General features: G+C 39.3%; 2 protein-coding genes across 3 annotated transcripts in view; both read right to left on the bottom strand.

Moving 5' to 3' along the window:
- Nucleotides 1–3,647, bottom strand: part of LOC111320826 (zygotic DNA replication licensing factor mcm6-B) — a 15,934-nt gene extending 12,287 nt beyond the window's left edge. The window contains exons 1-6 of the mRNA XM_088740076.1: nt 3,498–3,647; nt 2,819–2,962; nt 2,040–2,150; nt 1,585–1,747; nt 480–619; nt 1–21 (exon numbers count right to left, since the gene is read on the bottom strand). The exon at nt 1–21 is cut by the window's left edge and continues 92 nt beyond it. Coding sequence (XP_088596202.1) covers nt 1–21; nt 480–619; nt 1,585–1,747; nt 2,040–2,150; nt 2,819–2,962; nt 3,498–3,589 — 671 coding nt within the window. The 5' untranslated portion in view covers nt 3,590–3,647. The remainder of the gene's footprint in view (nt 22–479; nt 620–1,584; nt 1,748–2,039; nt 2,151–2,818; nt 2,963–3,497) is intronic.
- A 3,659-nt stretch (nt 3,648–7,306) lies between these two features.
- LOC111320813 (beta-lactamase-like protein 1) lies at nt 7,307–20,099 on the bottom strand. 2 transcript variants are annotated; one of them, XM_088740078.1, is made up of 12 exons: nt 19,949–20,099; nt 13,522–13,874; nt 12,562–12,693; nt 12,310–12,453; nt 11,608–11,729; nt 11,225–11,377; nt 10,522–10,656; nt 10,232–10,349; nt 9,416–9,491; nt 9,153–9,293; nt 8,696–8,808; nt 7,307–8,308 (listed from the first exon to the last, which is right to left on the bottom strand). In XM_088740078.1, exons 2-12 carry the CDS (start codon nt 13,849–13,851, stop codon nt 7,970–7,972), a joined length of 1,803 nt encoding a protein of 600 aa, XP_088596204.1. In that variant the 5' UTR covers nt 13,852–13,874; nt 19,949–20,099; the 3' UTR covers nt 7,307–7,969. The 2 variants fall into 2 exon arrangements, with proteins under 2 accessions (XP_088596204.1, XP_088596203.1); XM_088740077.1 differs by lacking the exon at nt 19,949–20,099 and adding an exon at nt 17,703–18,011.
- Between the last annotated feature and the right edge of the window lie 149 nt (nt 20,100–20,248).

A 20,248-nucleotide genomic window follows, 5' to 3' on the forward strand; every position in this document is an offset into this window, starting at 1 on the left:
GCTCTTAAAATAACTTCCACACTGAAAAAAAGTTTATCAAGTTGTAACATTAATATGTCACACAATTGCTTTATATCACATGACTTGTGCTAGCCAATGATGTGGGTTAAGTACCATGTACTTTGACATTCACTTTACTTGTAAGTGTAGAAGGGGCAGTAGCTAATGATGTGGGTTAAGTACCATGTGCTTTGACATTCACTTCACTTGTAAGTGTGGAAGGGGCAGTATTTTTTTTGCCTTATCTAATTAAGTCTTGTATTTCAATTACCTTTGTGTTAGTTATTACTGACAGTGGAATCACAATACAAGTTAACATCAAAATTCTGTTTTAAACTTTGAACCTCTTCTACCTCTTGGAAGAAGACCAAAAGTACACAGTTGAAATTTCAAAATCCACATTGGAAGTGACTACAAAGCACAACAAATGATAAAGCTTGCAGTACAAGATTTAAGAATGAATGTCACTACTAACTCACCTTCTAGGAATGCTTCCCCTGGGTAATTCTGCCTGTGTTTCTTGTATACGCACTTTTTGAAAATCCACATAGCGTGACTTGTTTATGTCCAGCATAAACCTTGCTCTGTTCTGACAAACTGGGTTGCGGCACACCGTGGGCTGCCAATCAAAGCAAAGACATCAGATTACAATTTAAAAATGATTTCGAATACTCTTTAATCCTTGAATCCCAAGGAATGACTTTTCATTTCTCCCAAAAACATTATCCATGAATCAAACATAAGGTCATGAGAAAACAAGGAAATAATAATTGCAGATCTTGATTGTTGAAAAAATTCTCCTTAACAACATGACAAAATGCATTGGGAACAGTTTGGAGAATATGCACTGATGTTAGGTGTTTAAAATCAATGTGAGTTCACTGACATTTCATAACAAGACACATTGGCCGAGTGGTTAACAAGTTGAACTCCAGGCTCTGGTTGTTCAAAGGGCGGATAGCGCCATCCAACGGATTAATCACTATCCAGCGGATAAGTGTTACCAAAACGTACTGCGCTATCCACCGGATAGGGATTTATCCACTGGATAGCGTTATCCATCCTTCAAACAACCGGGGCCAGATTGAGAAATCTGGGAGCTGACTTTAAATCCCAAGATCTGATTGTTAATTTTCCTCTCTAGCTGCTAATCAATTCCTTGTTAATTAGTAACAAGAATTTGGTGTTACATCAAGACATCAACTTCTACCTGATAAGTTTGAGTATTCTCATTTCTACCTATCTGATGAATAAAGTGTGGTTACTATGGGGAGAAGTTCCATGTTAATCACCTCTGCGAGTTAAAGGGTATAAGACTTGGCTGAGAAATTGCATTGTGTTCTTGAGTACGATACTTTACCCACACACTGCCTCACTACACCCAGATGTATAAATGGGTAACAACAACCTGCTGGGGAAAGCTGGAAAAATGCAGAGAGACCCTCGAATGGACCCACATCCCATCCAGGCAGAAGCAATACTTTTATTCCATTTAGGTTGACAAAACAAGGGTAGTACAAGCTCTAACAAAGTAAGTTACTTTGTCAACAATACAAAAAGCCAAAGCACAATGCAAACACCTACCTGAGTGTACTTAAACTGTTGCTCGACATCCTTGATAACAGTCTGACAATCGAGGCAAATGAAGGTTCCACTCACTAACTCAGGGTGTACAGGGTGGGTCCTCACAACTTGTCCGCTTATTCGTAGTAATGTTCCAATCTTCTGACTGGTAAGTTCTCGAATCCTATGTTATAATCAAGCAATGCAAAAATGTGTCATAAAAATAGGTCATTGTTGACAAAATTTATGCTGAGATTTTGATCCTATGAGTGACCAAAAAGGATTTTTCCCTAACAATGTCAACATGTTTTCAAGCATAAAGGTAAGAAGTAAATGGAAACATTTTAACCATGAGATATTATTCGATTGGATACCAAATTCTCAGAGCTAATCTTAAAGGAAGCAAGGGACAGACAGTGTAGCAAATGAATTTTTTTAATCTTGGGAGTAAAACTGCTGGTAAAATAAGGTCTTACTTGTGTCTTGTTGGCAGGTCTGTGAAGCTGACATAAAACTCTTTGGTTGGCGGTACTTGGCCTCTGTCTCTAGCAAAGTTTCTGACGGCTCGACAAAGATAGGGAAACACCCTGGGGAAAAAAGATGAATTTTCAAACTTATGGTGAACTGCATTACAAAATATCATCCTAGGCCTAGTGGGTCAGAGGCTGTTAAAAATAATTGTACTGAATTTCCTCTCAGAACTTTCAGATCTTAAATCAGATTTCACACTGACTCTGGGTTATCTTAACCAAGCTTTGAACAGCCTAGCCCAGGGCCATATGTGATGGCACAAGTAGGGCCAGGAAAACAATACTGCCCTGTGAAAGTTGAAAGAAGAAAGAACGATAGAAAGAAAGAAAAAAAGCACTGATCAAATTACAACCACTGTTGCCCATTTATATTTCTGGGGGGAGAGGTACCGAAAGAGTAAGGGATGTTTCACCAAAATAACAAATCTCAATGACTTGCTCAGGGCTTGAACCTTGATCGTGCCATAATTTATAGGGTCCTGCATGCCAACACATCCAATATCTCTCATAATCCTTTAACTTCCATGAGTGACCAAGACAGAATTTCTCCTTACAATATCAATACAATATCAAGCAGACAAGTGATGAGAATGAAGAAAAATATCAATGAGGGGATTAGTTGATCAAATACCAAATTCTCTGATCTACCATTATAAGATTTGTATGGCAGACAATAAGGAGAATTACAAATTAGATCTTGGGAGTGAAGGGTTAACTGGGGTTACCTGTAATATTCCTCCTGGATTAAAGTTGATAGTTGTGCATTGTAAGACTCCACATCTTGATAACTGACTGTTAATGTGTTGCGCTCAGGTCTGATAAGTTCTTGCACTTCGGGAAGATATTTCGCTTCTCCATCAACCTGAAATCTTTAGAGAACGATATTATCAAGTAAAAGTATAAATAAATCAAGAAACTAACGTACATCAAATCAGATCTCGCATTTGTGCAAGAAGCAAAGCCCTCGTACTTTAAGTGATTCGTACCATCATTGCTATTTTTCCTCCATGTCCATCAAGTAAAGCTTGTTTTACGATGTACCCTTCGATCGGATAAAACAATGTTACTTTCCTCAGTTCAGAGTAAAGTTAAATCTTCAAGCTTTTGGTTCCTCGAGGCTGAATAAACTTATCTAACTAATTTCAGTTCAAAGTTGTTGTTTCACTTTGTTTGATATAAACTCTTCAAAATTGTTCTATAAAATTAACAAAGAATGTTAACCAAAACTTATCGAGTACCAAACGAAGAGATTGGATGAAAAAATAGAATTGTACTGAGTGGATCGAACCATGTGCAGCTCTTTCGCCGCGTAACTACTTTATGTGTTAGAATTGTACAATTTTCCACGCATCTGCCTCAGATTATTCGCATTTTTTAAGGCTGGCGGATAATAAATGGACTTACTCTTCGAGGAAGTCTTGAAATAGCTTTTGGCATCGCTCAGCAAGGTCATCACGGACGTGAGCAGTTCCCGTTGTACGATCAGCGACGTCCATCTTCTTCAAGGTTTGCAAAGATCAGTTGAATCACATGGAGAAATTTGGCGCGAAAATTTCGTAGTAACAAGATCCCGGATGACACTAAGCAATATTGAGAAAATAGGAGAGGGGAGGGTGGGTAAATCAGTAGAGGAAGCCGGAGCGAGGCCGCATTCGTCAATAAATCTTCTGGTTCTTTCTCTTCGCGGTAGTACACCAAACCACACTAACTCTCCAAAAAAAAAAATTCTGAACGGCGTAAGTCGCTGGCAAACAGCAAACGAAATTAGTTTTATCTTCAAACTGAAAGTGTTTTATTGCATCTAACAAACCTCCGAAAATGGCTTTCATGCAACAGACCGGTTCCGATGCAAGCATCACGTTCCCGTTTATTTTGTATCATGAGTTAGGGCTGCCTTCATTCGCTCGACTGAATCTATCCTGCGAAGTTGGCAGTTTTGTGTGCGCTTCAGTGTAAAAGAGTAATGAAGCCGCGAAAGGTTTGGGGAGGACCTTGACGGCTCGTTTTTGCCAAATGAACCGCCTGGTCACGATTCTTTATTCTTTCAAACATTCTTGTGCAAACCACGACTTATTTTCAACTTTTAACACCTTGAGATGCCCATTGAATTACTTTCACACCACTGTGTACATAAAAGATTTTTAATATTTTTATCCCATTCATTCAGAACGCGTAAATTAATATTTGTGTGCCTTTGTCCGGTTAAGCGGCCCAAGAAGTCACGATTAAGCAGCAGAGAAAGTACTTAGCTGAATCTTTTTTAATCACTTCAAACTTTATCCAAAACTTTGTGGCAAAGCACAAATAATAATAGTTTGATATTGGACACACCTTTCTGTCTGAGGTTCTTTTTAAAGGACCTCTCCAAATATGCAGCCTCGTATGCGATTTGAAACCAACATAGCTACTTCTCTTGTGTTAATATCTTTAAATACTTCCGATAATTTCAGTAAATGGTTTAACATCTTTAAATAAACTTTTAACCCAATTTCCGTTAAGAAAAATTAAATTTTTATTCTAACTCAACAATCTGTTCACATCTTATAATCAAACCGATCTGCAAAAAGCAATTCTTTCATTACAGTGATTAAAAATAATTATCATTATATTCTTTCATTTCGAAGATTAAAAACGACGATATTTGCCTCAGTAGACCTTTATATTTCAGTCTCCGCAGGAGCACTTGTCCTCAGATATCGACAATCTTTCATTTCCTCAAATAATTCATCGAGTTCTTTCTCTTCTTCCGCTGTCATAATATTTTTAGTTCCGTTTTCTCGATAATGAATTTTAAGAAGCCTCGACGCGCTCAATGCTGCGTTTCCAACACGTCTGCAGTTCGCGCGTGTTAAAGCGAACTGGCTTGTTTTTCGTTTTGTTGCGGGACTTACAGCAGCAAACGCTTCTGAATGTTTCGAATTTGTGGCTTCATTGTTCAGATCCATGGTTATATGGCTCAATACATCCGAGGAGGTGCGATTTGTGAACTTAGGATCCCATGAAACGGAGCAAAAAAGTTTTGTTTTCGGTCTTGTCGAGTCCGGTCTAATCCCGGTAAAATAGCCGCTAGAAAAACTTCTTTCTCTCTTTTCGTGGGTAGCTAACACCTTTTCACTTCTCAGTCTGTCCTTTAACAAGCTTGGCGAAGCTGGAGTTTTGACATCTGTATGTTCAGCTGTAAGGCCGCTATTTTGTCGTTTGTCAAAGCCAACCTCGCTCTCGCTTAGTTTTATCTGTGAAATAGCATGATCTATAGAATCTTTTTCCTCTATCGTTGGCAAATCAACCTGTGGTTTTCTCCGCTGCGGTATCTTCCGACCACCTTTATCACTCTTACCAGGTACCGTATCAGTTTGAAAAGATTCCGCTATCTTGCCTTCGCTTTTATCCTCCAGCTTAATATGACCGGACAACTTTCCTTGGGGTAGATCCAACACAGACACGTGGCTTTCTCGATTATCTTTTATTGCTGTCGTGAAAATATCATCTCTTGATCCTTGCCAAGCTAACTTAACATCAAATACCTTTTTATCAGAGTCAGATCTTACAGGTTTTCCAGTTTCCGAGGCTCTCGCATCACCGATTCGCGTGAGCAGTGTGCTTCCTCTCGGCCGCGGACCACAATTTAACATGCTCTCGAACTCAGATGGTAGTTTCAAAACAGAAATTTTAGATTGTCGAACTGAATGATTAAACGATTTTGCCCGACTTCTTTTCCGCGGCGACGCAACTATTGGCTTATTGGGTTCTGATGTTATCTTAGCTTTCAAACCTTCCATAACAGATGTATATTCCACTGATGGCGAAAGAGGGCATTGCGACAATCGCCTCAAAACTGAGCGCTTTTTTCCAGAAAAGCTTGCATTCTTTACGTTTGAAGTGGACAGACTGTTTGCGATTGTTCTTCGTCGAGGAGATTCCTGGGTTGAACTGTTTCTCTTGTTCTGTTTCGTGTTATGTTGCGTCTTGGTTCTGTCGGCGTCTGACCGCAAGTCAGTTGTCTCAAATGCATTCCCCTTGCTATTTGATCTAACCCACTCCATTTGGTAATAAACTCCTCTATTTGGCTATTTAATCTCACAAATCTACCCGCTTGCAGAGAAGAGGTGGTGTCAAGATCTTCTGCACGACACTTCGTGAATTCAAATAAACCCGTTCAAAGTTTAAACCTCTGAAAACCTTTCTTTGATCAGATTTCGCGCAAAGGAAAACGAGGTCCACAGGTCAAATAATGGTCTTCGCATATGTCTTTCGTATAAAAATTGTCGAAGTCATTGCCATTGTCCTCCTAACCCATTCACGTCCTTTTAACCTCAAAGCTTATTTCGGCCAGTTAACTCCTGGCAAACACGATGGTACTGAAGCTGAAGGAGTTTACACAGGGCTCTCAGAATTTCCATCAAGGTTAATGAGTAACTTTTCACGCGTAGATATTTTTGTTTTGTTTTTTAATATAACGATCGGGCCCGAATTTAATGAAAATACATTACATTTCTCCCTAAACTAAACCTAATCTTATCGGTTCAATTAAATTATGATAGAGGACATGTTATTTCCCTTTGAGTAGGGCTGTCAATGCAACAATCTGATTCTTTCTGGGTTGCCAAGTACTGGCGCGAAATAAATAAAATATTGAAACACTTTGAAAAACCATTAAAACTTGTCTGAAAAGTACCGATGATTCCTTCTTTAATGACAGGTCATTTATTTCACAGGAGTTCGCCTCGTGAGTGATTTAACGATCCTAGAGGTAATTCACAATGTTCGTAGTTGTTTGCGTTAAGTCACATTTTTTGTGCTGATCACAGGCTACCCAGTTTTTCAACGACGTTTCTCTACTTAATCTGCTCAACTTCTATCTTAGGCTTTATTTGGCTCTTGATGTTGCAATAAACTAACGAGCCACTACCAAATTGCGCTTGTCAGTAAAGACAAATTATAAAGCTCTGCCGGTGCGCGACTTGACGGTCAGTGTTTAAGCAACTTAATATGATTTTTAAAACAGCCCTATATTGTGTTACTCTTCTCCAAGTGTTTATATTAGTTAGCGCGGCATTATAATGACTTTTGTTATGTTTGAGCGATTACTTTTTAATGGGGCCTTTAATAGATGAAGCTATATTCCGCGAAGTCTCGTTCCGGCGCTATCCGCGTTAGCTTGGGACTTATTCGTCTCAAGTCGAGTAGCTCGCCTGTCGACCTTTACGACGGAATGATGGGTAAAAACACACTTATTCTTTTTTGATTGTCTTTAGTCTAAGATAAAAAAGGGTTATAACGGTTTCGAGATAAAAAGTCTGCTCAATCTTCGTAAACCAGTTTGTTTTCAATGAAGAGTTCAGCCGAGGGAGCAGTTTTATCGAGAGACGCGTAAGGGAATGGGGCGAAAGCAAGCAAACAGAGCGACTAGCGACGGGAAAGAGGTTGGGAGGAGAACTGCCCCTTCAAAGCCCCCCCCCCCCCCCCTCCAACTCGTGCTTACTTTCGCTCGGCCCATGCCCACACGTGCCTCACGGTTCCTCTGCTTGAACGAGAGGAAACTTGAAGGTCTGTCACAAAGGCTATCCACCATCTTGAATATTACAGATTTTGGGGCGTTTTGTTTCAGTGTTGTTTGTCTTTGACTCTTTACTATTTTTCCTCATTTTTTCCAAAAAGCCTTTGCACGTCGCAAAACGACTGTTTAATTTATGTGTGAAGCTTAAGTTGAAAAGAGCCTTCAGCTCTTTCCTCTCCCGCACAGCAGCTGTAAACAAGAGGGCTATGCAGAAGCCTGGAACGAATTGTTTAGAGAAAGTATCTACACAGTGCTGCTACGATGTCGCAGTAACAATGCCGTCATGGCCAAGACATCTCTAAAATATTCTGCTCTTGTTCTAATCTCTCTTTCTGTAGAAGAACGTTTTACCACTGGGAGATGCACTGTACATGGCAAACTTATCGCAGAGACCATCCACACTTGACGGGCTGTCGAAGACGACGAGCTCGTTGTTAACTCCGAGTGTAAACTTGTCGAAGCAGGAAAGAGATGACAGCATAATCATTTTGAATGTTAATGGCTTTGTGTAGTTTAAGAGAAATGCATCATATTGGCCATTTAAGGACATAAGGAGCTGTCCGTCTTTCAGTTTGACCTCAAGAAATCGTAAGTAAGCGAGTCCATCCACTCTGTACACTCCAATGAAGGGCTTTGTGTCTGGAGGAAGCACTATTTTCTGAATTGAAAATAAGAAAGCAAAGTTCATCATCTCTGATGGACTGTATGTGATTGGCTACTTACACCGCTCTAGCTCAGTATAACCTTAGCATCCGCCTTCATTTAGAAGCTTGACGGATTGCGAGGGTTAGAGAACACACGCGTGGTCATTCGTGAATGAGTCGTGCGAGGAAAATGCCTTTCTATGTCCACGCGCGTTTCTAAAACTAGCGTTTACTAAGATATTAGAACATTACAAAATATTACAAGGAACCAATGTGAACCAAAAGAAAAAAACAAGCAAACCATCTGAAACGCGGGAAAATGCGTGTGACCGAGTTGTGACTGATTAAGAGAGTGGAACGAGTTTTCTTCATTTACCAGAACAAAAACTAAAAATTATTACCTTTTGTGCTTCATTTCTGAGGACTTCTTTAAGAGCTGGGATAAAATTCTTCTTAAATTGAGTGCTAAAGTGAAGCCGCAAGGCTCCACAGTGTGTGCAAAATAAGTTGAAAGCTGAAAGAAACGAAATCAAAGGTCCGTTTACTACCTTTAAATAAACTTCGGCCAGTTGAGGTTTATTTAAAACAAAAGAATGGTGGTTACAGCTAAGAGTGAGGTTGGAAAGTTCTTGTTCAAACAGAACTCTGTACTTAGACTGCGTAGCCTGCGAGCAATACAGTTATTATAAATGATGTGGGGCGAATGCCTCTTCAATCGAGAGAAAGCTGAGGCGAGCCAAAAAAGGTTTACCAAGGGGTCTGGCACGAGTTATTCTCCATTACTGCCAAAGCCTTGATAAAAAAAGCAATAATGAGGGCGTTCCCGCGGGCTGCAGAATGTATTATAATTGTTCTCACCCAGTTTCAACTCTGGCAAAAGTTGGATTGCTGCGTGATATCCGAACACGTCACCGGCTTTACTTCTGACGAGCAAATCATCCAGGATTGTAATCTCCCAAGGTGTACCAACCACACTCTTGGCGTCCCCAAGAACGTACCCTACAGCGAAACGGACAGAAAATCAAGATGTTGCAACTGAATCAGTGGGAGACGCTTTGGCCTTACGATTAAAGTCTTCTCTAGATAAGCAACTATTAAGAGCAAAGGGAAAATAAACTCACCTGGCGCAAAGAAATCGTCTGCAAGAGCACTAGAGAGATAGTTGTTGGAATCGAGGTCGAATAGACCCGCCTCTAACTGGAAGTGAAAATCCGACAACAATAACCAAACAATCAAGCAATTATATTCAGCATGATGACTTTGAAAATTTGCGGAGCTGATAAAGGGAGGTAGGGAAGCTTCATACTTAAGGTAAAGAACACCTGGTTACAATCAAACAAAGAAAATTTAACGGTCATTTGATGTCCCTACCTATCCCAATGTTCGTAAAACTGTACTCAGTATGTGCAACGCACTACACTCAGGCACAAGATGGGCAGATGCATGTGGACTAGCAAATGTGCGTGAAACGAGGGCCAGTAAAAGTTAACCCACTAGAGCTTTGTCTAAATATAGTGTTAATTTTTTCTGCTGCAACTGGACCTAAGATAATTAACAATTATTCCACGAGCGCGCGTTGGATATGAGATGATAGATAGCCAACGAAGCGCGTAGCGCTGAGTTGGCTATAATCATCTTATATCCAATAAGAGCGAGTGGAATAATTGTTTTATTAAAAACGTTAAATTAAGTATAAAATTTTATTAAATTTTTAGCTCCCTTTTAATATTAAGCTGACACTTACGATGGCCATATTTGTAGATTATGGTATATTGGCTGATATACCATAAGGGCTAAGCCAATAAAAAGTCTTGTATTGCATTATCCAATGATCTAGTTTTTAATAATAAATAATAGATACTAAATGAGAGAAAGGCAGTCACGGCGAAAGAAACCTCGCATGAAGGCGACAATTAACGCATTAAGCAACGTTTTACCTTTGCAAAGTCAGTTACTGTTGAAAAGACTCCGCCAGTTGGATTCAGCCATCCCCATTCTTTGATATTAGAGAATTCTGTTGGACTAAAATAACCAACTGGTATACGTTTCTTTATGCTGAAAGTAAAATAAATCAATTTGTAAAATGAACCAACATGCGTCCTCATTGGGATGACTTTGACTTCTATTGCCTAACAGGTTCCATCCCAGTACTTGCTCGGTGGCATTATTCCTCTCACAAATTAAAATTAAAAAAAAAAAAAGTGATAAAAACACACCCAGGATATACCTGTCATCCAATACGAAAGATGTGTCTGTCATTTCAAAGGAGTCTAATAAATTGTTCTTTATCCATCCCTCATAGCCAGCCCCATTTCCAAATCTCTCGCCCAGGACTCGACCGAGCAGTGCAACGCCGAGGTTACTAAACAAGAAAACAAATCACAGATAAAGGGTCTTCACACGCGGTTTTCACTCTTATTTCATAAAAAGTTTCATATGCATATGAAATTTGTCAATTAAAAGCAAAATATGATCCTTTGGAAGCTTTAGAAAAGCGTGTGAAAAATGACATGCCTTCCAAACAACGTTTTATGCGCTTTACAAATGGTTCTTCAAGCCTACATGAAGACAACTCGAGATAACGCACATGCACTTTAGAGCTTCGATGGAATTGGTGACTTCAGACAAGCGAAAACTGAATCAGGCAGTGCACCTATGTAGTTCGTCAATTGCATTCATAAATGGTGAAAGACACGTTTCTCTTTCGTCGCTAGCTCTTTAAAGTTAATTATTCCCGTTGCCCCGTTTAAAGCCAAGAATTCTTTTTAGTTCTGAAGGGGCAATCGAGGCAAAAAGGGTTAGCTAAAATAAACATTAAATATGGAATAAATGGAACGAATGGAATAATCGCTGTTTTGGAATAAGATCTTGGGAAAGCGGTCATAAAAATTAATATTCAGGGAATTCAAAATCAGTTGGAAAAAAAAAACCTGTAATACGGCTCTGTGCCAGGCGCCCGCAAAAGGGTCACATTTTTGAGCCGCTGTATCATCTGATCGTTAGAACGCGGACAGAGGTTTGATTTTGTCTCCGGGTAACAGGGAGCCTCTCTAGGAAGACCGGAACGATGAGACGCCAGTTGTCTGTCAAATGAAGGCGAAACAAAAAAGGAACGTGAAATCACTTTGTGATTGTGTTAGGGTGGGGTAGGGAAGTTTGGAAAGGGCGAAGGGGCCGCACTAGTCTATCCTTTCGTGTGAATGCGTGCGCACCATATGCATAGAGGAGATATCTCTTGACGTGATACCTAAACAGAATGGAGTGAGGAGGAATATTTTCTTGGATGCGTATAAGATTACGATTAAATTCCTACCTTAGCGTAATGGGATCGTTTCCGAAAGGATTTTTTACCGAAAAATCACTTTGATATTTGTTGACGGGGTCGTCCAATGAATTGACAAAGCCATCATTGTGCAGCTTAAACAACATCAATACCTGCAGTGTTGAAAAGTGGCAAATATTTTGATAACCCTGCTCGTGTGTTCGTGGCTATTTATGTAAAACTGTACGCTGTACGTATGGAAGGAAAACCGTTTAGACTTAAAAGCTTAAGTTCTCTGAGGTGTAAGCGGTCGCCTTCCAAAACCACCTTGAGGCGGAAAGAAAACAAACTGTCGTCATTAACAGTTTCACGGCAAATTGCAAACATAAATACGGGGGATTAGAGGGAACGAAAAGGGTAAATAAGAATAATTCATTTCTGCGAAGTCCAATTATCTCCCATTGCAACCAAATTATGTCATGATTAGTGGCAAGGTATAAAAATTGTCACTTTGAAACAGAAAGATTATTTTCATCGAGAAGGCAGTTAACCTACGTTCAAAAATGAGCCAATAAATAAAGCCTTCTCAAGCCTCTTATATGACAGCTTTTTCTCTTAAACGATGCGAGTACGCCAATGCGGACCTGTGCTTTCTTTAGACATGTAGGGTTGGATTATGGTTTAGTAATAGCCAAGAGGGGATAACAACTTTGTCACTGGCTTTTTCGTTGCCCGTAATTTGGATTTTCTTACCGTTAGCACCTTTGAAACACTCGCCAAGGGTAAAATAGTAGTGACTGAAGGCTTTCTTTTAGGAGTCTCCGAATTATTCATTACTCCATATTCGCCTTCCCAGATCACCTTGTTCATGTACACGATATTGCTTGTTACGGCCATCTGAAAAGGACAAAATAGGACATCAGCGAATATTTCCTAGAACTAAATTGCACTGTACTGTTTTTAGAAAATGCATGTGAGTTAGAAACCAAAACACGAGATACCTACCGGCCCTCCGAGTTCGACTTGCTTAATAATCAAAGCTTCCAGTTGCTTCAGTTCTGTTTTAAGGCTTTCCGGTAGCGTTGCAAATGGCACAGGTTTTGGGATTGACAGGCATGGAGGAGATGGAGTTTGTTTCTGAAATAAGAAAATTAATTCTTAGAAGAGAAGACTGGTGGTTTGAAATGGTCCGGTCAGATTTTAACATGAGAACAACCCAGCTAGGAGGGGGGGAAGGGGAAAGGAAGAGGATAAATTTCTTATAAAGGATTATACAGGGAGGTTTATCTTAAGGGGGGAGGGGTAACTTATAGGACATGCGCTGGACTCTTGATTGAAGGACTGGCCCAGGGCTCCATATTGTTTTCAAAAGGTCAGAGCTATTTTCAATCGGAGTATCAAATATAATCCAGGATTATATTAGTTTTTCTCTGTAATTGGTCCAGAAAAAATTCACGCCATTCTCATAACCAATAAGGCGCAAAACTAACCACCGCACCTTGGTCACCCGCGTTTTCCCGCGCTTTCCCGCAGTTCCGGTAGTTTGGCCGCCGTCATCATATTGACGTTTTGGTTTTTACGACATTCCAGCGAGAAGCGCCCTAAGACCCCGTTCTATTTCACTACTTCTCTCCAGGAGTATAAAAAAGTTACGGTAAAAAAATTAAACTTAGACCAAATGAAATGCCGGAAGGTAAGGATGCGGCAGCCTTACAACGGCCAGGCCTCCTGGTCTTGGAGGAAATAGTGACACTCCTTTTCACTCTTACTCTCGTACCCAGATCCCACCGTGTACTTGTAACCGCTTGGCCGTGAGAGGTCTAGGTACGAGACTGATAAGAACAAGCTTTAATGAGATGGACAGGCTTGTAAGATTGGTTTGCCTTCACCTTTGCTAGCCCTTATTTTATTGGACGATTTTTCTTGTTGAGTGGCACAATCTTGTATGCTAGTTTAATTATTTACCACTTCAGAATCTGTTGGGTTGTTCCCATTCACGTTCTCTTTTTCACTCGAGGAATCCCTCGTGAAGTATAAGACTACCATCACCAAGAACAGAATGATGAAAAGCACCAACAATGGGATCAGTATACACTTTGCACCGCATCGATTCTTGCGTTTCTGCTCCTTGGGAGGGCAAAACCCAAGTGTGCTGGAACTTGACGGCAAATGGGGTCTACTCGTCCCATTCTCCTGATATGAGTACGCAGCCGAAGGTCTGTCATCACGGGGAGCGTAACTCCCACCGAACGAAGGAGTTTGTGGTCCCTCTGGATGGTCGTAAGCATCATTCATAATTCCCTTAGGATGTTTAGTGGCTGAAGGAGAATATCATAGATATTAGCAATCCAAGCATTTAAATACCCGGCCTTCCCTCTAATATCCGCTTGTTCATCGTCTACTTTGCGGAGAGTTTCTTTCTTTCCCCACTCTTCCACTGAGTTACTCGTGAGTTACTCTCTTGAAAGGAAAGGCCTTCTGCTATGAAATAGACTTCGGGAAACTCTGTCAAACAGTTTGCAGGAGAATCGGGAACGCAGCGTAGCATCGCAACTCGAATTGTAGGAAGTTTGGGAATTAACTTGGGAAAGAATTGGGATATTGATGCAGAAACATAGTTTATGAACGAGGTTTTTGGTCGGAAATTCAATCAAACAACTATTACTTAATGAATTGGAGTGATGTTTGACTTGCGCCGACTTGCAGGAGAAATGTTCAATTTTTAATCGCACTTTGTCATCTGAACTAAAGATAAAATCTGAAATCCTTGGAAAGGCAAACTTTCTTACTTCTTGCTATGAAATCAACCCGTGAAGCAACCGCTCAAATATCCGGGCACCCGTATCAACAAATGTTTGATTTGCTTAAACTTGGTCAATTTTGCATATCACACGAAGTTTGATCGATTCTTACTGATATTATCATCTATTGGAGGACAAACACGTAGATGACGTCACCATCGACAACATTTTGCTTTTTCATTATAAAAACACATAGATTCCACGTTACCGTGGATCTTGACGGTAACAAATAACAAAAGACGTCAATTTGTGGTAAGAACATTAGTGACGCTCTCGGCTGCGCCTCGAGCGCTACGTACTTTTCTGTTCTTACCACTTTTCTTCTTTGAACTGTAACTAAACCTATGGTGGCCGAGAACTGCCATTAAAAATATTCAAATTTAGAGGAATTATTTTTGTTTTTTGTCTTTTTTAATTTCGATTTATTTCTCATTTTTATTTTTAAAATAAAAGCAAGTGAAAGTAAAATGTAAAATAGAAATAAAATGAAACCAAAGATAAATGAAATCAAATCAAAATTAAATACTACCCGGCCGAGCGCTGCCACTAGTTTTTTTTTTTTTTTTTTTTCGCGGTCGGAAAAAAAAAAATTGTTCGCGGCCGAACGCTGCCACATGGCCGAGGGCTGCCAAACAAACCCAGAATGCACTACCATCAAAAAGTTCATGGGAAGCAATTTCTGGGTCGAATAATTCATACCCATGTCCTTGTATGTCTAGCAGCATGAGTTTTTTGTCTGACTTTTCATAAGCAAAATGGGTTAGACATTGAGCCTTCTGACCCATAACATCTGTTTCCTCGACACAACAATCACCAGTATTGTTTAAGTACTTGGTAAACTGTCCATCAATAATCTCCTCCACAGTCACAAATTCTCCTTTATCATCTTCACCGTAGTAGATCTTTCTATACCTTAGGACCTCTCCAAATGCATGTTTTCCAATGATTTTTTTGTTCCAACTGGGGAGCAAAATTCCTTGCAAGAAGATGCATCTGAACCGCCTTTTGGGTCAGTTTGCCCAATGTCATTTATTCCCTTCACAGCATCAGGAAGGTATCTTTTAATTACCCAGGTAGTCCCCTTGAACTGTGGGTGCTTTGTGGTTGCTTTGTATGCATTGCGAAACCCACCGTGAGCAAACGGCTCTTATTCTTCGTTGAATTCGACAGTTATTATTATACAGCTCCTTTCCTTTAATTAATTTATGCGTTGCATCTCCTGCATCACGCTTCTTCCCTCTTTTCGCAGTCACTTTCTCTTTTAAGTTTTCCACGCAGCAAAAGGCATCCACGCAGTGAAAGGCATCCTGCAAAGAATTCTGGGTTTGTTTGGCAGCCCTCGGCCATGGCCATGTGGCAGCGTTCGGCCACGAACAAATTTTTTTTTCCGACCGCGAAAAAAAAAAAAAAAAAAAAAAAAAAAAGAAAAAAACTAGTGGCAGCGCTCGGCCGGGTAGTATTTAATTTTGATTTGATTTCATTTATCTTTGGTTTCATTTTATTTCTATTTTACATTTTACTTTCACTTGCTGTTATTTTAAAAAGAAAAATGAGAAATAAATCGAAATTAAAAAAAAATAACAAAAATAATTCCTATACATTTGAATATTTTTAACGGCAGTTCTCGGCCACCATACAAAACAAACGCACGGCAATATGGATCTATTTTTTAATTATATAAGCTAAATTATACACCAATTTTGATTGGTTCCTACTTGTGATCCAACGTCACCATCTCAAGCGAGGCCAGAAGGGCTACTTTAAATTTAAACTAAAAGAATATTAAATCCGGCAGCCATTTATGAAAGTGGTCTATTACCGACATTTTTTTTTTCTCATAAAAGACAAATAGATCCATATTGTAGTGCGCCTGTTCAGTAATGGATCAAAGAAGGTATCAAAATGTGGCAACAACATCGGTGAAACACCAATGTGCCACTTTTTTGTCCTTGCCACATCTTGACGCCTTGCGTGATTTATCTACTAAACAAACGCACGGCAACATGAACTCTGTTTAATTTTTATTTTTGCCTCCTGTTCGACACAAACTTTTTTCCCAGAGTCTATTTTGCAATCTGCGTGAACCAGTTTTGAAGAGTAGATTTTCGCGTGATCAAGTCGTTCGCAGTTGTATATTTGTTGCGATCTTCTATTTTTGTGGTATTTTGACTCCACAAATTCAAAAGCAGTTAAGTTAAGTTATTCGCAGTTTCTGTTATTCTTATCAATTCCTTTCTCCCTTTGAATGATTTTATGACGTCAGTTGATATCGCTCGCGGAATATTTTTATCACGTTCTGATAACACTTTAATCAACAACTAGATGACTTTATTTTATTTACCCTCGGATCTAACATGTTCTCCTGGGTCTGTGTAGCGGTGTGAACAACAACTGATACCAGTTTGATGACAAACCCTCAAGTCATTACTCAACGGACAATTATCGGTAAAAACAACTAGTGATGCTTTCAAAGATATCTGATTTAAATGTCGTCATGCATTATTCAGCTCACTTGTTTTTAGTTCTTCATAGGTCAAACCTTTTCCAGTTGAACGATTTTGGAAGAATAACTTCTATTAGAATTTGTCAGTAGAAATTTTTAACAGCCTTTTGGCCATCTTTCAGGTGCTACGCATTCTTTAAGATAAAAAAAGTAATGATTTGTAAACTTAAAACACAGACCGGAAACACGTAGGAGTTTGTCGGGGAAACAAAAACTACATTACAGTTTAGCGTCTTTTGTTTTTAATTCAGTTGGCGTAAAACAAAGATCAAATTAGTGAGAGGAAAACGGACTTTATTAGTCTGTCTCGAAAAGCGATTTGAACGTTAATAAAATGTGTTAATGGCTTTACACCCGATAACACCTCAATATAGAGAGTTTGACGAAACGAGACATCATCATGCAATGTCGTAGTTTTCAACTAATTATCTCGCTTTGATTTGGAATATTGCTCTTGAAAGTAACATGTTGGTCTCCATTTCTGTATCGAATGTAAAACTGGTGTTGTAAGAAACAACGAACACACTGGGTTGATAATCGGCACCGCGTTATAGCAAACGATTATTTCATTCAAAGAGTGAATCAAGAGTGTGACAAATTAAGACCACACACGATTGATATTCAAAGCGGACTGACTAATTCTGAAAGCGCCTGTGGACGATACAGCTAAAGATAGTGTGTAGGATATCAACTGTAACACTACGTCCAAGTCGCCTGACGCACAATGATTGGAAAACACCAAAGACCTAGAATAAGAATTCCGTGTTCCTAAAACTGAACTGTAAACATCAGAATTCGAATTCCTGTGGTGCAAGGTCGTAGCATCACGCGGACATACTTACCTGAGTCGTATTGCTTTTGTACCTTCGGCGAACTGAAGTAAATCCCTTGCAGCGCCATTTTGGATGCGTCTTTGACGATTCAAGCCAAGACGGTGACAACTGTTTCAAAAGAGTGCGAGATGCAACTGAAATTCTTGCATTCCGTTTGATATATGATAATTGAGTGATTATGTAAACTAGTTGCAGGGCATGCGCAATGCATCATAAAATTCTGTCTTTCAAATGTACGCCATTATGAAGTTTTTTAGACTATTCTCGAAAAGACATTTGAGTGAATTAAAAGGACTGTTATCTAGTCCTTCACGCTGTTTTTGTAAAACGTTTCCATTGGAATTATTGGCATATCAGCTGAAATTTTGTGGTTCCTTAACCCACACGAATGAAACAGCGCTTTTCATGATACTGCTTAAAAAAGGTGCTTCCAGCTAAAAAACGGTGCTTCTAACAAAAACGCCATCAGAAGTGCTAAATTTCCTTAAAGATTGAGAACGTGTTAAAAAGCGTTTTATTTAATAAGCTGAATTATGTGCGGATTTTGATTGGTTCTTGCTTAGGATCTATTACAAGACAGACGCGTAAATAACGTCACCGTCCATTAGCGGCATTTTGCCTTTTGTACATGAGAACGATCCTTCGCAGTAAAGCACTATTTGAGCAATAGTGAAAATCAGACCTGAAAAAAAAAAAAAAAAATTTCAGTCCCGTACAGGCCTGAAATTTTTTTCAGGTCTGATTTTCACTATTGCTCAAATAGTGCTTTACTGCGAAGGATCGTTCTCATATACGTCTCATAACCGCAGTTCACACATATGTTTTCATATGTTTGTTGTTGTTTGATTTATCATCTACGGGTTTATATCGAATTAATTTGATGGCCTGCTCCCAGTTGGCTTGTTAGCTCAATTGGTAGAGCGCTGCACTAGTATCGCAGAGGTCAGTGGTTCGAGTCCCGTACAGGCCTGAAATTTTTTTCAGGTCTGATTTTCACTATTGCTCAAATAGTGCTTTACTGCGAAGGATCGTTCTCATATACGTCTCATAACCGCAGTTCACACATATGTTTTCATATGTTTGTTGTTATTTTGCCTTTTCTATCATATATAACAAATATCTCGAAAAATGTCAAAAGGTGGGTAGAACATTAGCGACGGTCAGCTGTATGCCTCCCACATTCTGACGTCATTCGAACATATCAGACTCACGACAACATAAGGTGTATTTGTTGAACTTAGCTTGCGATAAGTTCTTTTCAAACCCTTCACATAGACGAGTAAATGAGGCATTTTTGCCTGTCAAGCAATAACAATTATCTGAAAAATGAAATATAACCTAACGTTTCAGGCTGGACCGAAAACTTATTGGATACTGAGAAATATTAGTGTGAAGTGAAAAAATAAAACATTTTGGACAAATTATCTCAGACTATAACTTCCCAAGCAATTTTTGGCGTCACGAGTCCTTGAAGACAACCGAAAATCAAGAACGAGACGCAGTCAGTTTAAAATCTAGTGTTATCGCTCATTTTCAGCGAATGACTCTTCTCTGAGATTTTTACCAATTTGACTCTAACAAATGCTACACTGTAATTTTCCGGAGAGATTTTTTATAATCTAGAAGGATCTACAAACTTGTGCTTTAGTTGGAAGCATAAGTGATTTCTTTAAAATATATTTTTATCATGGAATTTCTTCGGTCTCCACTACAACAGTATTTGACCTGAAGTTTCAGAGACTTTGATCATTATCATATCGTTTGACTTATTGTGATAAAAACAATTACAATATGTTTACAGTATATCTATACAGTATATCAGGTGTGTTGTTTCGTGTCGTGAGGCCAATGTTAATCCAAAGTAGGGATACAATGAATAATCTTCCTTAGTTTTCTCGCTGACAAATAATAATGCTTATTTGCATATAGAAAGGTTGTGAATATTGACGTTAGCAGATCTGCGAAAGTTGTGTTTTAGCTTTGACTTTAGCACATGCATGAAAATACTAAGCTTTCAAAGTGACGGAAACTGCTATCTGAACGAAGTTGGACTGTCGGCGGGGCAAGTGGTTCTGTAATTAATCGACCTTTAAAGTCAATTACGAGCGTTTGTAATCAATAAAACAAGGTGAGCATAGAACAACCGAAAAGAAGCGACGTGAAATTAAAAAACTGCGTGAATAACACATACAGCTGTGGTTTAAAGCGAGCTTCGCCAACAGTTCATAGTTTGACATATTTCAACATTTGCATACCTTCGTCAAGATAAACAGGGAAACGGACTGGAAACTGCGGCGCTGAATCCCGTGGGAGAAAGACGAAACCATTAATCGTGGTAACGAAAGATTTGTTTTTAGGGCATGGGATTCTTGCTTAATTACAAAACAAACCTTTGTGAAAGGACCGTGAAATCATATGCGTAGTATGTTACTGACTTTGTTAGATTAACAGCGCCCGCTGTTTTTGTACAGTTAGGCCGGAATTCAGTGTTTTATTGAACTCGGTAAGTTTTTTCACCTGTCAAGAAATGTCTGGTTCCCTCTCTGTTTAGACTT

The sequence above is a fragment of the Stylophora pistillata genome, chromosome 12, assembly GCF_964205215.1.
Source record: "Stylophora pistillata chromosome 12, jaStyPist1.2, whole genome shotgun sequence".
Classification (NCBI taxonomy): domain Eukaryota; kingdom Metazoa; phylum Cnidaria; class Anthozoa; order Scleractinia; family Pocilloporidae; genus Stylophora; species Stylophora pistillata.

What these genes read in the sequence shown, in the direction of transcription:
- LOC111320813 (XM_088740077.1), bottom strand. Translation starts at nt 17,760, where the DNA reads ATGGCGCTGCAAGGGATTTACTTCAGTTCGCCGAAGGTACAAAAGCAA. An exon ending in AACGATCCCATTACGCTAAG is followed by an intron (nt 11,378 to 11,607) that starts GTAGGAATTTAA and finishes TTCATTTGACAG; the next exon opens with ACAACTGGCGTCTCATCGTT. An exon ending in TTTGCCAGAGTTGAAACTGG is followed by an intron (nt 8,809 to 9,152) that starts GTGAGAACAATT and finishes CGTTTCTTTCAG; the next exon opens with CTTTCAACTTATTTTGCACA.